We start from the raw sequence: 11,991 nt of genomic DNA, 5'->3' as shown, positions 1-11,991 counted from the left end.
TCCGTCCAGGGTGTATCCTGCCTTGATGCCCGATGACGCCTGAGATAGGCACAGGCTCCCCGTGACCCGAGAAGTTCGGATAAGCGGTAGAAAATGAATGAATGAATGGACACTAATACCATAACGTGTGTGGTGCTATTAGCTATATTAGCTTCAGACTGCAGGCATGCACGTCCCTTTTTTTATCCTCGCTCCCACAGCTATTATATTTTCTATTAAGTTTTTTAACATCATGTCCAGGGCAATTTCACTAAATGTTTAAACAAATAAAAAAACATTTTTTTCCTTTTCAGTCTGATTGCGCGCTCTCATGACACACTACTTCAGCGAGCACGTCTCGGCCGATCGAGTATTTCCAGATGTAAACTTTATTTGAATCAGAAACGCACTGTGTAACACTACAAACACTGGACTGGACTGGGCTGTGTATAAGATACAGAGAACAAGAAAGAAGACATAGGACTCGAAAAGGGATCTGGAAATATTTAACCAGTTTATTATGTACATATTTACTGCATATGTGTAGAACAATATTGTCATACGTGTGTTAAATGCAACAGAATATATATATATATTGTTAATACGGGACCTTTTTTTTCTATCTATATAAATACAAATTAAATTAAAGCACACAACCGCAGTGGCTTGTACACTCAGACTAACCCCACCGTGTGGTGAAGATAACAGCTAAACCCGTAACATTTCTCATTACACGCAAGACGAGTGACGTGTAAGACAAGTAACCTCCAACTGACTGATGTATTTAATCAGAACATAAACATAAACAAGACTCTTCTTTAAATCAGATTCCTAAAGGAATGTTTACAGAGATGCAAACCAACCCGGACGTGAACGAACTTCACATAACGTGTGGAACTCAAAATGAGGTATTTCAATACCACAAACTAAACCTGGTGCCAATAAGTGCAGTGCTAATAAAGGTGAGCGGCAGCACCGGTGCATCTAGGACTATATTCACATAAGCGTTTGCATCTATACTGTATTTTTAGCTCACTAGATAAACTTAAGCAAACAAACAATTACCTACTGCTGATGTACTGTACATCGACCCCCACCGTATTTAAGGCAACGTCACTCAAATAGATCTGAAGATGCTTATGTGTCACTATATTGCCAGAACAGGCTATTCTATACTGTATATAAATTATATCTATATACAAATACATAAATACCACAAGTTTCCTACGATTAGACTCGTCATTTGTCCCGCTTCAGGCTTTTAAAGGAATGGTTCAAATGTTTTCCCCCCCCAAATCTCCTGCATTTTTAAAATACACATCTAACATACGTCCTTCTATACAAGCCTGAGAAATTTATGGTTAGATGAGAACAATTTCTGACTAAATTAAACAAGCATCCTGAGAAGCCTTATATTCCATCACAATGAAGTGCTGTACAATGAATAGTGTAGATAAAGTTTGGTCTGAGAACTCTAGTGGAATTGTTAAACACACAAAGTCTTGGATAAGGAATTGAAGCAGCGACCTGATATCACTGAGGGTCCAGGTCCAGCAGTCTGCCTGAGAGGATGGGAATGAGTTTAAAGCAGACGACACAAACCTAGTGTACGAGTCTGGAAAGCTATGGGAAAGTAAAGCAGGCAGTTACTGTACACTTAAGCCATAGAAGTAAAGCACAGCTGGAATAATAGGAGTTTTCAGTGCACTTTGCTCTGAAATTGGGGGACGGTGCTTGAATAAAAAGTTGTTAGTGTTTGTTCCCTTTACTTAGCAACTGCGTTTTTTTTTTTGGCTCGGTTTCTCCTTTTAAATAAATAAGTGACGTAAATGAAGAAGAGAACAAACATGTGCTGACAGAACAGAGAAGATTCCCCAAATAATAAGACGCACCTGCGGTGATAAGTAAGCACGCATGGCTAAGTATCTTAAAGGGATGGTTTAGCAAGTGCACGGTTTTGCCCTTACGTCTAATAGTTACAACTGATTGTCATGTTTTGGTGCGGACCTCGTTTGGTATACAGCTATGACACCGGTATACACAATTACTCCTGCCTCTAGACCCCACCTTGGTAACTTGGTACATATGATGGTCCCCACTATTTTTAGGAAAAAAAAAAAAGAAGAAGCACATGACAAACACCAAACGTATTTTCTCAGGAAATTTGGCCTAATTTTTGGTTCACTGTGAATTCCTTTTACATTCAATTCGATCGTTTCGTTCACTCAAAGCTCGGTACATGTAACAGGGGTCAAACCATGAATCAGAAGAGTGGGACCAAGTCCTTGAGTGAGGGTATCCAGTTGTGCCAGGTACTGCTGTGATTGGTTGAACTCGGAAGGTGGGCGGGGCAAATAGAGAAAGCGAACTGCGGCGGAAGTGCTGTGTTCTTTCAAAAGCCTGTTGACTGCGCAAAGAAATTCCTCCGTCACGACAGGGGGTACACTTCCGTCTCTTCCTCTCAGCAGTCGCACCGCTTCATCCCATGGCACAATCTTAATAGTGGCACGGATTCTCAGCTTCCCCAGCAGCTCCCTGAAGCGTTCCTCTTTAGCCAGCCAGCCCTGGTCTCCAGACTCGGACTCCACACAGAGAAAAATGCGCAAACGTGCACGGCGCCACCCAGCAGCCATGTTTAAGACGCATGCCATCTGTAGCAGGAAGAGGCTGCATACGTCAACGTAACTTTGGTTTCCGCCACAACTTAGCAGGTTAGATGGCCATACGTCGATCACATCAGGAGCCGAATCTCCGCTTTTCGTAGACGTCGTGCCTTTTCCTTTGCTTTCAGGCGGGAGCTGGTAGAAGTAGCGACCCAGGCACACGTTCTTGCCCATTTTGATGGCATCAGAGATAATGCCTACATACTCATCTGGCTGAAGCCAACGTGGGCTGTCTGCATGACGCACAGGAGGAAAGTGGGCCTGTAGGGAAGGGAGGTCTACACCAAAATTGTCCCCTTCGTCGCCAATAAAACCGGCACCATCCACTGCACCCTTACAGAACTTCGGATCCTGAAGGAAATAGTCCTCTGGGTAACAGTTGTCATAGAAACCCAGAACTAGCGTGTTTGGCTTCATTCCTCCTGTTGTGGCAGAGTACAAGTAACAGCGTCATTACTAACACCCTGCCAAGTCGAGACAACAGACCTTGTGGACAGTTTCAGTGTTATTTGATATGATATTAATTTTGAAAGCTTAGTGAAAGTGATGCAATCTCTAAACCTTCAGCGAGAACACTGAAAAGTAACACTGTTATGCCAATTATGCCAGTCTTACCCAGTCCGGTGATGCGCAGAAGGTGCTGAGTGCCCTGCCTGACTGAAGGAGACAGGGTCAGGTCTACAAATGCTTTAACACCCAGTTTATCCACCAGACTCAACCAGAAATTATACTGCTGCTGGACAGGGTCTGTTGGGATGATGTCTGTCAGGAGGGAGGGAGGGAGGGAGGGAGAGAGAGAGAGAGAGAAAAAGAGAGACAGAGAGAGATGGAGAAAGAGAGAGGGAGAGAGAAAGAGAGACAGAGACAGAGAGAGAGAGAGAGTGAGAGAGAGAATGTGTGAGAGAGAGAGAGAGTGAGAGAGAGAGAGAATGTGAGAGAGAGTGAGAGAGTGAGAGAGTGAGAGAGACAGAGAGAGAGAGAATGTGTGAGAGAGAGAGACAGAGCTCTCTCTTTCTCTCTCCTAGCTCCCTTTTATCTCTCTCTCCCTCTCTCATCTCTCCCTTTCTCCTCACTCCCTCTCCTTAGTCATCTACTGGTCGCTCTCTTCTCGCCTTTTCTCTCATCTCTCTCCCTCTCTCTCTCTTTCTCTTTCGCTCTCGCTTTCGTCCTCCTGATCCTCTTTCTCTCTCCCTCGCCTTTTCTTCACTCGCTCGTCCCTCTCATCTCTCTCCCTCGCTCTCCCTCCTCGCCTTCTCTCGTCTCTCTCTCTCTCCCTCTATCTCATCCCTTCGCTGATGCGCGCCCCGCGCGCGCGCGCGCTACGGCGCCTCTCTCTCTCTCTCTCCGTCTCCTTTTCTCTCTCTCTCTCCAGAGAATGTGAGAGAGAGAGAGAGATTAGTAAACACTTCTGTTATAAGTATTTAGTGCAGCATTAACACATTGCACACAGATACACAGCTGAATAATCTGCACCATCGCTCATGGAGTTAATCTTTTTCCTCTCATGTATAACTGTGTGGTGTTTAAATCCTTCGTGAGATTCCACTCGCTAGATGTTTCACGCTGAGCCTTGAGAACTTTCAGGGCTTAATCAAAGGAGTCGAACTGTCGTACATGTGCAAGTTATCACACGTCGCTCTTACTGTGTCGAGTGTTTATTAGTGTCTCCTGTGTAACATTCAACAGTATCACCCTAATATGTGGGGGTATTAGGGGTAGCCTAGTGGTTAAGGTGTTGGGCAACCGATCGGAAGGGTGCGAGTTCGATTCCTACGTCCACCAAGCTGCCATTGCTGGGCCCCTGAGCAAGGCCCTTAACCCTCAATTGCTCAGTTGTATAAAAATGAGATAATAAATGTAAGTCGCTCTGGATAAGGGCGTCTGCTACCTGCTGTAAATGTAAACATGCTGTTGAACTTTGCCCTTTCAGGTGTGTGCATGTGCGGTCTTACCCAGGTCTCCGATCTGCACGTGGCCCAGAACAAACAGGCCTCCTTTTTTTAACTGGTTCACAAAGCAGATGAGCTGGCAAGAAGAACGAGGGTTGGCCACCATGAGGAGCACCTGTGGCCTCCAGAACTTCACATGGTCCTTCCTCGAGTCTAGCATCAGCAAATACTTCCGCACCTGGACGAGGAGTCAGACACACACACACACACACGCACACACACACACACACACACACACACACACAGACACACACACACACAGACACACACACACACAGACACACACACACACAGACACACAGACACACACACAGACACACAGACACACACACAGACACACAGACACACAGACACACACACACACAGACACACACACAGACACACAGACACACACACAGACACACAGACACACACACACACACACAGACACACACACACACAGACACACACACACACAGACACACACACACACAGACACACACACACACAGACACACACACACACAGACACACACACACACACACACACACACACACAGACAGACACACACACACAGACAGACACACACACACAGACACACACACACACAGACACACACACACACAGACACACACACACACAGACACACACACACACAGACACACACACACACAGACACACACACACAGACACACACAGACACACACACAGACAATTGATAGCTTTCTCTTAAATTTTTTAAATTCTTAAAAGTCTAATTTAAAATGGCCGGTTAGACAGAGTTCAAGTTTGTAGATAAAGCGCTTAAAAACCGTTACATCACATTTAACACTTGTAGCTTAAACAGAAAGGGAATACAATCAGACAAACATTGTGTTGTGGTTCTGTATCTATTTGTGTTCCCTGTTCTTATTTCTGCCTGAAGTAATATCTCTTAAAACAAGCCAGAGATCACGATGAAAAAGAAAAACTCCCTGAAACACCACAAGGGAGAAGTTTTGAGAGGAACCGGACTGTTATTTGGTACAGAAGCAAAATGTTTACAGAAATTTCCACACCCTCATTAGACTACAATTGCACTTCAGTTTAATAAGTAAACCTTCTGTGGGTGTGGGTGTGTGTGTGTGTGTGTGTGTGTGAGAGAGCGGAGGTGTTGCTGTGTACCTGATGGAAGATGAGCGCCTGACTGATGTAGCCCCAGCTGCTTGTGGGCGATCGATAATGTAGGAACAGCAACAACAGCAGCAACACCACAATGCTGGCTGACGAGTATACAGGATTTATCACAAACATCATCACCAAACAGCCCAGTAAGCCCAGCAGGCATGTGTGCCATGAGAAGTACTGAAACGTTGGCCTGGATGCAAAGAGAGCAAGACAGACTCATCAGTCAGTATGGTGGTGTTTGTAACACCTTCGGTTGGTGCTTTTTATTCTCGATGTGCGCGTCATCCGCTAATCTAATTCTCATTACTAATGAGATCCCCTCCGTGTTATTGTCTGTACCTGAAGTTGGGAGCAGACGCCCACTCTAATGCCAGACAGGCCAGATCTACTGCAGCGTAGGACAGCAGATAGAAAACAGTCACCAAACCTGCGATCACATTCAGCTGACCTGCAAACACTGTGCACTAACACACACACACACGCGCGCACACAGTTAAAGCCTTTAGTGGGTTGAAACAAAAAAAAGAATAAATCTTTTAATTGAATGAATTATTATAGTTTACATCCCTACATGACACACAGTCTCACCTGCACCAGTGCCCAGGTGTAGAGTACAGAGACCCAGGGGTTTCCCGAGCGTGAGGTGACGGCAGCAGGGGCCAAGGGCAAGCCTAAGCCAGCAAAAACATATCAATACACACCGTTCTACCTTTACAAACCCTTTATCTCTCCAAGTTCACCTCACTGCACATAGGGGCTTTTTACACCTGGTCACTTCCTGCGTTTTCTGTGATCTGATGGCTATCCGATGGTAAAAACACCAGGTCTAAATGCCCTCCGAAACATTTTCGAGACGGATATAAATCCGACCGTTCAAACCCCTTCAGGAGGAGGTCCGGGACGCGTTTCAGCTGAAACTGGACAGGTGTAAATGAATGTGGTTGTTCGAGCCACATACGTCAGCGCTGTACTCCTCCCAGGCGTGTTTATGTGGCCTAATGTAAATGGAACAGTTTTAACAAATCAGATAGCTATCGGATCAGAGAGAAAGCACATGAAGTGACCAGATGTAAAAAGGCCCATAGATACCACAACACACACACACACACACACACACACACATACCAAAGAGCTGGTCAATTGCAAGAGCATGTAGGATGCGCGAAGCTCCAATTAGCGAGCACATGGCTGCAGATAGCGAGGCACAGTAAACGCCGATGATTACAAACGGAGGCCACACGTTTATTTGCTGGAATACGGCAAAGTCATTAATCAGCAACACCCTGAGAAAAAAAAGAGGCAGAGAAACATAGAAGGGGCCTTAAATCCAAAACTTGTGGTCAGACAGTTTTACATTACAGTCATTAATTGCGTAACAAAAGAGAGAACAATAAAAAGAATGTCAGATTTGCACAATCATTGTGGTTCTTGTGGTTTTTAAGTGGCACGAGTCAGATATAGTAACATCAGTCATTTACTCAGTCATTTACTGTTCAGCACAGATTCCGGACTATTATTAACACTTTCATTACCTTTCACAGGTGGAGCTGACAAGGAAGAAGAGAAGTAAATAGACGATGAAGGTGTACAGAACTGCCATGATGGTGCCTTTTGGAATGGCTTCGCTCGGGTTTTTCAGCTCACCTGGAAAAAATAAAAATAAAAAAAATCACACTGATTTGTTGTTGCACTGGTTCAGAATAACATGAGAATCAAACTACCACGGAATAGTGTCGAGTCGTGAGCGATATATAATCAGGATTAATCAGTGTGACGGCAATAAACAAGCCAAAAGAGGAAGCGTCTTTGTTTACCTGACATATTAGCCCCTGCCATGATCCCGGTGCAGCTGGTGAACATCACCGCAAAGACCGTGGAAAATGACATCATCCTGTTTGTACTGAAGTCTAACGAGTAGCCCGCTGCAGATATACAGTATAGAGGACGGGAACGAGTCAGAAAGTGAGAGACAGTGAGACGGAAAGAGCAAAGAAGTGTGAAAGAGTGTATAAGCGTGAATAAAACGTATACATCTTGCCTTATCTGGACTGCAGCAATAAAACAACACTAAATCTACTTCAACATTGAACAGCCAGGCTACTCACACCACAAGTTGTTGGTGAGTGTGCTGCTGTTAAAGCCTGTGTAGCTGGAGTTGTGTGTGACCGTGTTGTTCCGGCCGAGCGTGTGTGTGAAGGTGAAGTTGTGCGGCCCGACAATCAGTGGACTGATTAGGATGGACAACACGGCCAGCGTCACCACCAGCAGGATGACGAAGGAGGCTTTGGCGTAGATGTGAGCGCCGACCAGACAAATGACCAGACAGATGAGCAGCAGCACAGAGGAGTAGAGCACAGAGAACCAGTAACCCTGAGGCAGGCGACGCAGTCCTTCTGGCACACCAACCGCTTAAGACATGAACAGAAAGGACCAAGAAACATAAAAAGCTATTAACCTGAAAACAGCTCTGAATAGAATTCAAGAAAGTTTAGGGTGATTTTAATAGCTCTAATAGCACTTTTATTGTTTGCTGATCTGATGTGGTTTATATAATCTGTGAAGCAAACATGTTTATTATGAAGCGTGCTGTAATTTCCTTACAATTTTAAAACCCTCTTCTAAAAATTGCTCTTCGTGGCTCTTAAAAGTGAGTGAACGCTGCACATGGCCGGTACACAGGGAAAAAATCAATATGTGTATTTTTCATTAGGTCTGACCTAGTGCTCACCTGGATCCTGTCCAAAAACGTTCAGTATGGCCTCCACCAGCCCGAGCACGTACACGCCACATGCGCACACCTTCGCCAGGTAGAACATGAGGCCGATGCTGCCTCCAAACTCCGGCCCTAGAGAACGACTGATCATATCTGGTGTTCAGAAGTTAAATCCAAACAACCTTAAATAAAGAAGGTCTATTCGACAGCTATATTTCTAATCCACCTTTATTATTATTATTATTATTATTATTATAAATAGACCATAATGCTGCTTGAATTCTTCATTCTGTTTGGTCTGAAGGTGTTGATCGATTTTCTAACACCGGCTCTGACATTAGTTCAGGCTTTAAGATTTACATGAATTCGTTTGTTTTAATACAAACAACACTTTAATAAAAGATACAGTAAGCTCCGCCCCCTTGCACCGCCCCATTGGTAGAGATAGCACAGATTGACAGGATGGTCAAGGAGATGATGAAATATGCCACAACCAACATGAGCAGTCCTTGGAGAAGACCAGCATGGCCAATGACAAAACCTACAATACACATACAAATGTGTTACTTACACACACACACACACACACACACACACACACACACACACACAATATTGGCACAATGTCCCTCCACCTCGTATTCACTGACCTGTCCTCAGGAAGAGGACGATGCTGAACATGGACAGGATGGTGGGCACCATCACCCCAAAGAAAGTGTTGAGTTTACGGGGATTGGAATTGGAGGCTTGGTCCTCAGACATGGACTCCTTCCTGGAGTCTACACTGTCCCCCAACACACTGTACGCTCCATGGGGCAGAAGACGACTCCGTTCCCCCGCCATGACCTACATACAGGAAGTTAAACTTCTGACTTCCTGTTTTTGTGAATATATCAAATCAAAACCAAATTCATATCCTTAAAGAAACGATCAACGATGGTTTAGAGATTTAAAGCGTGGTTTTTATTTTATCCGCTTAGTTCAGATAAAATGTTGTCCATTATACTGAATACAATTTACTGCAGTGCGGTTTATTCAAAGCTCATTTAAAATCCCTGTAACATTTTTATTGAACTAATAAAAAAAAAACAACTAAACATTACCATAAAAGGAAACGTAATCATGTACCACCAGTAAAAGCCATAAAATGGATCATAAATGATATTTTCATTTTACCGGTTTTTATAGATTAGATTATAAACTTTTGTCAGCTGAAGAGACAAAATGAAGAGAAAATGTCAGGACTGCATCACATGTGAATAAGAGAGCATGTGACATGGAAGAGAAAACCAAAAGACTTAAGATCAGTGTAAGAAAAAATAGTCTTTACTTCTGTATATAGACAACTCTTTTTGGGTAGACAGATCTGTCTCGGTGTGTCTGTCTCGGTAGTCTTGTCTGTCTGCCTGTGTATCTGTCTGTGTAGTCTGTGTGTGTCTGTCTGTGTAGTCTGTGTGTGTGTCTGTCTGTGTAGTCTGTGTGTGTGTGTCTGTGTAGTCTGTGTGTGTCTGTCTGTGTAGTCTGTGTGTGTCTGTCTGTGTAGTCTGTGTGTGTGTCTGTCTGTGTAGTCTGTGTGTGTGTCTGTCTGTGTAGTCTGTAGTCTGTGTGTGTCTGTGTGTGTAGTCTGTGTGTGTAGTCTGTAGTCTGTGTGTGTCTGTGTGTGTAGTCTGTGTGTGTAGTCTGTGTGTGTATTCTGTGTGTGTAGTCTGTGTGTGTAGTCTGTGTGTGTAGTCTGTGTGTGTGTGTGTAGTCTGTGTGTGTGTGTAGTCTGTGTGTGTGTGTAGTCTGTGTGTGTGTGTAGTCTGTGTGTGTAGTCTGTGTGTGTGTGTAGTCTGTGTGTGTGTAGTCTGTGTGTGTGTGTAGTCTGTGTGTGTGTGTAGTCTGTGTGTGTGTGTAGTCTGTGTGTGTGTGTGTAGACTTGTCTGTCTCTCTCTCTCTCTCTCTCCATAGAGAATACAGATGATCAGCTACAAGGTGTTGCAAATCAAAACATTGTACATAACTTATATTTCTGTGAAAATTCTGAAAACTGAACAACATGAGAACTTAAAAAGAGAGTTTGTTTACGTAAATAATCGAAAAAAGAACGTTCTAAAATAAAGAGCGTTTAAACTGTCACTGATGTGATAATTAGCAACAAATTAACTTGTCTTTCCACAATCATTTGAAACATGAACCATGTTTTAGACCCTGACGTGTTTGGTCGAGAGATTCAAGTAGAAAACCATATGGAACAAGGCGAAAAATAAATAGCAAGGAAACACAATGAACACAAAACTTCATCAACTTCCGCTTTTTCAAAACCACGATGAAACAAAATAACGACCCAGAACAGATATTGAGAAACACTTAGTACCGTCCGGGCATCTTGAACGCACCGTGTCACTATACAACATCTAACGATTACGTTGTAGTTAAACAGTTAGTTAGTTAGTTAGTTAGTTAGTTAGTTAGTTAGTTAGTTACCTGTACAACAGTTCTTCACAAGGAACAAGGAAGAAGTCACAGCCCTGAAGAAAGAAACTCAGTATGAACAGATATCTATTGACCTTCCTCTCATTTCACTCACTAAGAAAAGAGCTATGGACTCTGTAGCTATCGGTTATAACAGCATCCCTGTTTGTAATCCTGTCTTCCTGCCTCCGTGCAAATCGCTTAGCTGCTGTGCTAAATAATATGCACACACAAAAAAAGAAAAAGAAAAGGACGCCACCTACAGCACGTGATTTATTTGACCGGTAACCATGAACGCGTCCTCACATGAGAATTAGTGAGCTAGGATTCATTTAGCACGTGATGTCTATTATTTTTCCTGGCTGTATTATTATTATTATTATTATTATTATTATTATTATTATTATTATTATTATTATTATTATTATTAATTTGTATTAGATTATATGTGGTAGGATACAGTTTGGGACGAGACCTAACTGGTTTGGGATTGATCACATGACCATGCATGTGACACTGCAAAAGGGGAAAGTGTTGTTTTTTTTTTTTTTTTTGTGGCGGTAAACACCAAACTCGATATATATATATATATATATATATATATATATATATATATATATATATATATATATATATATATATATATATATATAATATGATGCTTATTAATAATGCTGCATTAGACAGTGCATTCTTTTTTTTGCAATATTTTTATCACGTCATGCATGTCACGTGTTTAGTGATTCTGATCCTAATTGGTTGCATTAATTTGTGTTATTCCTGCGTCACACTGATGGCACGTGGGGACACTGCTAGTCTTTTCTCAGTCATTATTTTCCAGCCAGGTTGAATGTCATATTAATGACGAAAATGATAATAATAATAAATAATAATTGTTATTAAAGTATAGAAGTAATGCAAATGTTGCACTCAGAATGTGCCAGAATGTAAAGCTGCTGTTTGATGCAGTAGCACCAAGTAACAGCAGACACTCAGGGCGGTTACTTATATCTCTGAGGAGAGCTGATGGTGTTTTTTTAGCAGTTAAAATTTAAAGCTAGGATGCTATTAAAAATGTTAATTATGG

General features: G+C 42.8%; 1 protein-coding gene across 2 annotated transcripts; it reads right to left on the bottom strand.

Moving 5' to 3' along the window:
- Positions 1-473: 473 nt before the first annotated feature.
- slc12a9 (solute carrier family 12 member 9) lies at positions 474-11,158 on the bottom strand. 2 transcript variants are annotated; one of them, XM_027144187.2, is made up of 14 exons: positions 10,917-11,158; positions 9,101-9,296; positions 8,857-8,991; positions 8,466-8,603; positions 7,843-8,145; positions 7,552-7,659; positions 7,270-7,381; positions 6,863-7,020; positions 6,326-6,408; positions 6,077-6,201; positions 5,735-5,927; positions 4,595-4,769; positions 3,258-3,404; positions 474-3,064 (listed from the first exon to the last, which is right to left on the bottom strand). In XM_027144187.2, exons 2-14 carry the CDS (start codon positions 9,291-9,293, stop codon positions 2,205-2,207), a joined length of 2,730 nt encoding a protein of 909 aa, XP_026999988.1. In that variant the 5' UTR covers positions 9,294-9,296; positions 10,917-11,158; the 3' UTR covers positions 474-2,204. The 2 variants fall into 2 exon arrangements, with proteins under 2 accessions (XP_026999988.1, XP_026999989.1); XM_027144188.2 differs by having other exon boundaries at positions 11,020-11,137.
- Between the last annotated feature and the right edge of the window lie 833 nt (positions 11,159-11,991).

Source organism: Tachysurus fulvidraco, chromosome 26, assembly GCF_022655615.1.
Source record: "Tachysurus fulvidraco isolate hzauxx_2018 chromosome 26, HZAU_PFXX_2.0, whole genome shotgun sequence".
In the NCBI taxonomy this organism is placed as follows: domain Eukaryota; kingdom Metazoa; phylum Chordata; class Actinopteri; order Siluriformes; family Bagridae; genus Tachysurus; species Tachysurus fulvidraco.
Note: the sequence above shows the minus strand (reverse complement) of the source record. Positions and strands in the feature narration are given on the sequence as shown.

What these genes read in the sequence shown, in the direction of transcription:
- slc12a9 (XM_027144187.2), bottom strand. Translation starts at nt 9,293, where the DNA reads ATGGCGGGGGAACGGAGTCGTCTTCTGCCCCATGGAGCGTACAGTGTG. An exon ending in GGCAGGGGCTAATATGTCAG is followed by an intron (nt 7,382 to 7,551) that starts GTAAACAAAGAC and finishes TATTTTTTCCAG; the next exon opens with GTGAGCTGAAAAACCCGAGC. An exon ending in AGGCGCTCATCTTCCATCAG is followed by an intron (nt 4,770 to 5,734) that starts GTACACAGCAAC and finishes CTCCTCGTCCAG; the next exon opens with GTGCGGAAGTATTTGCTGAT.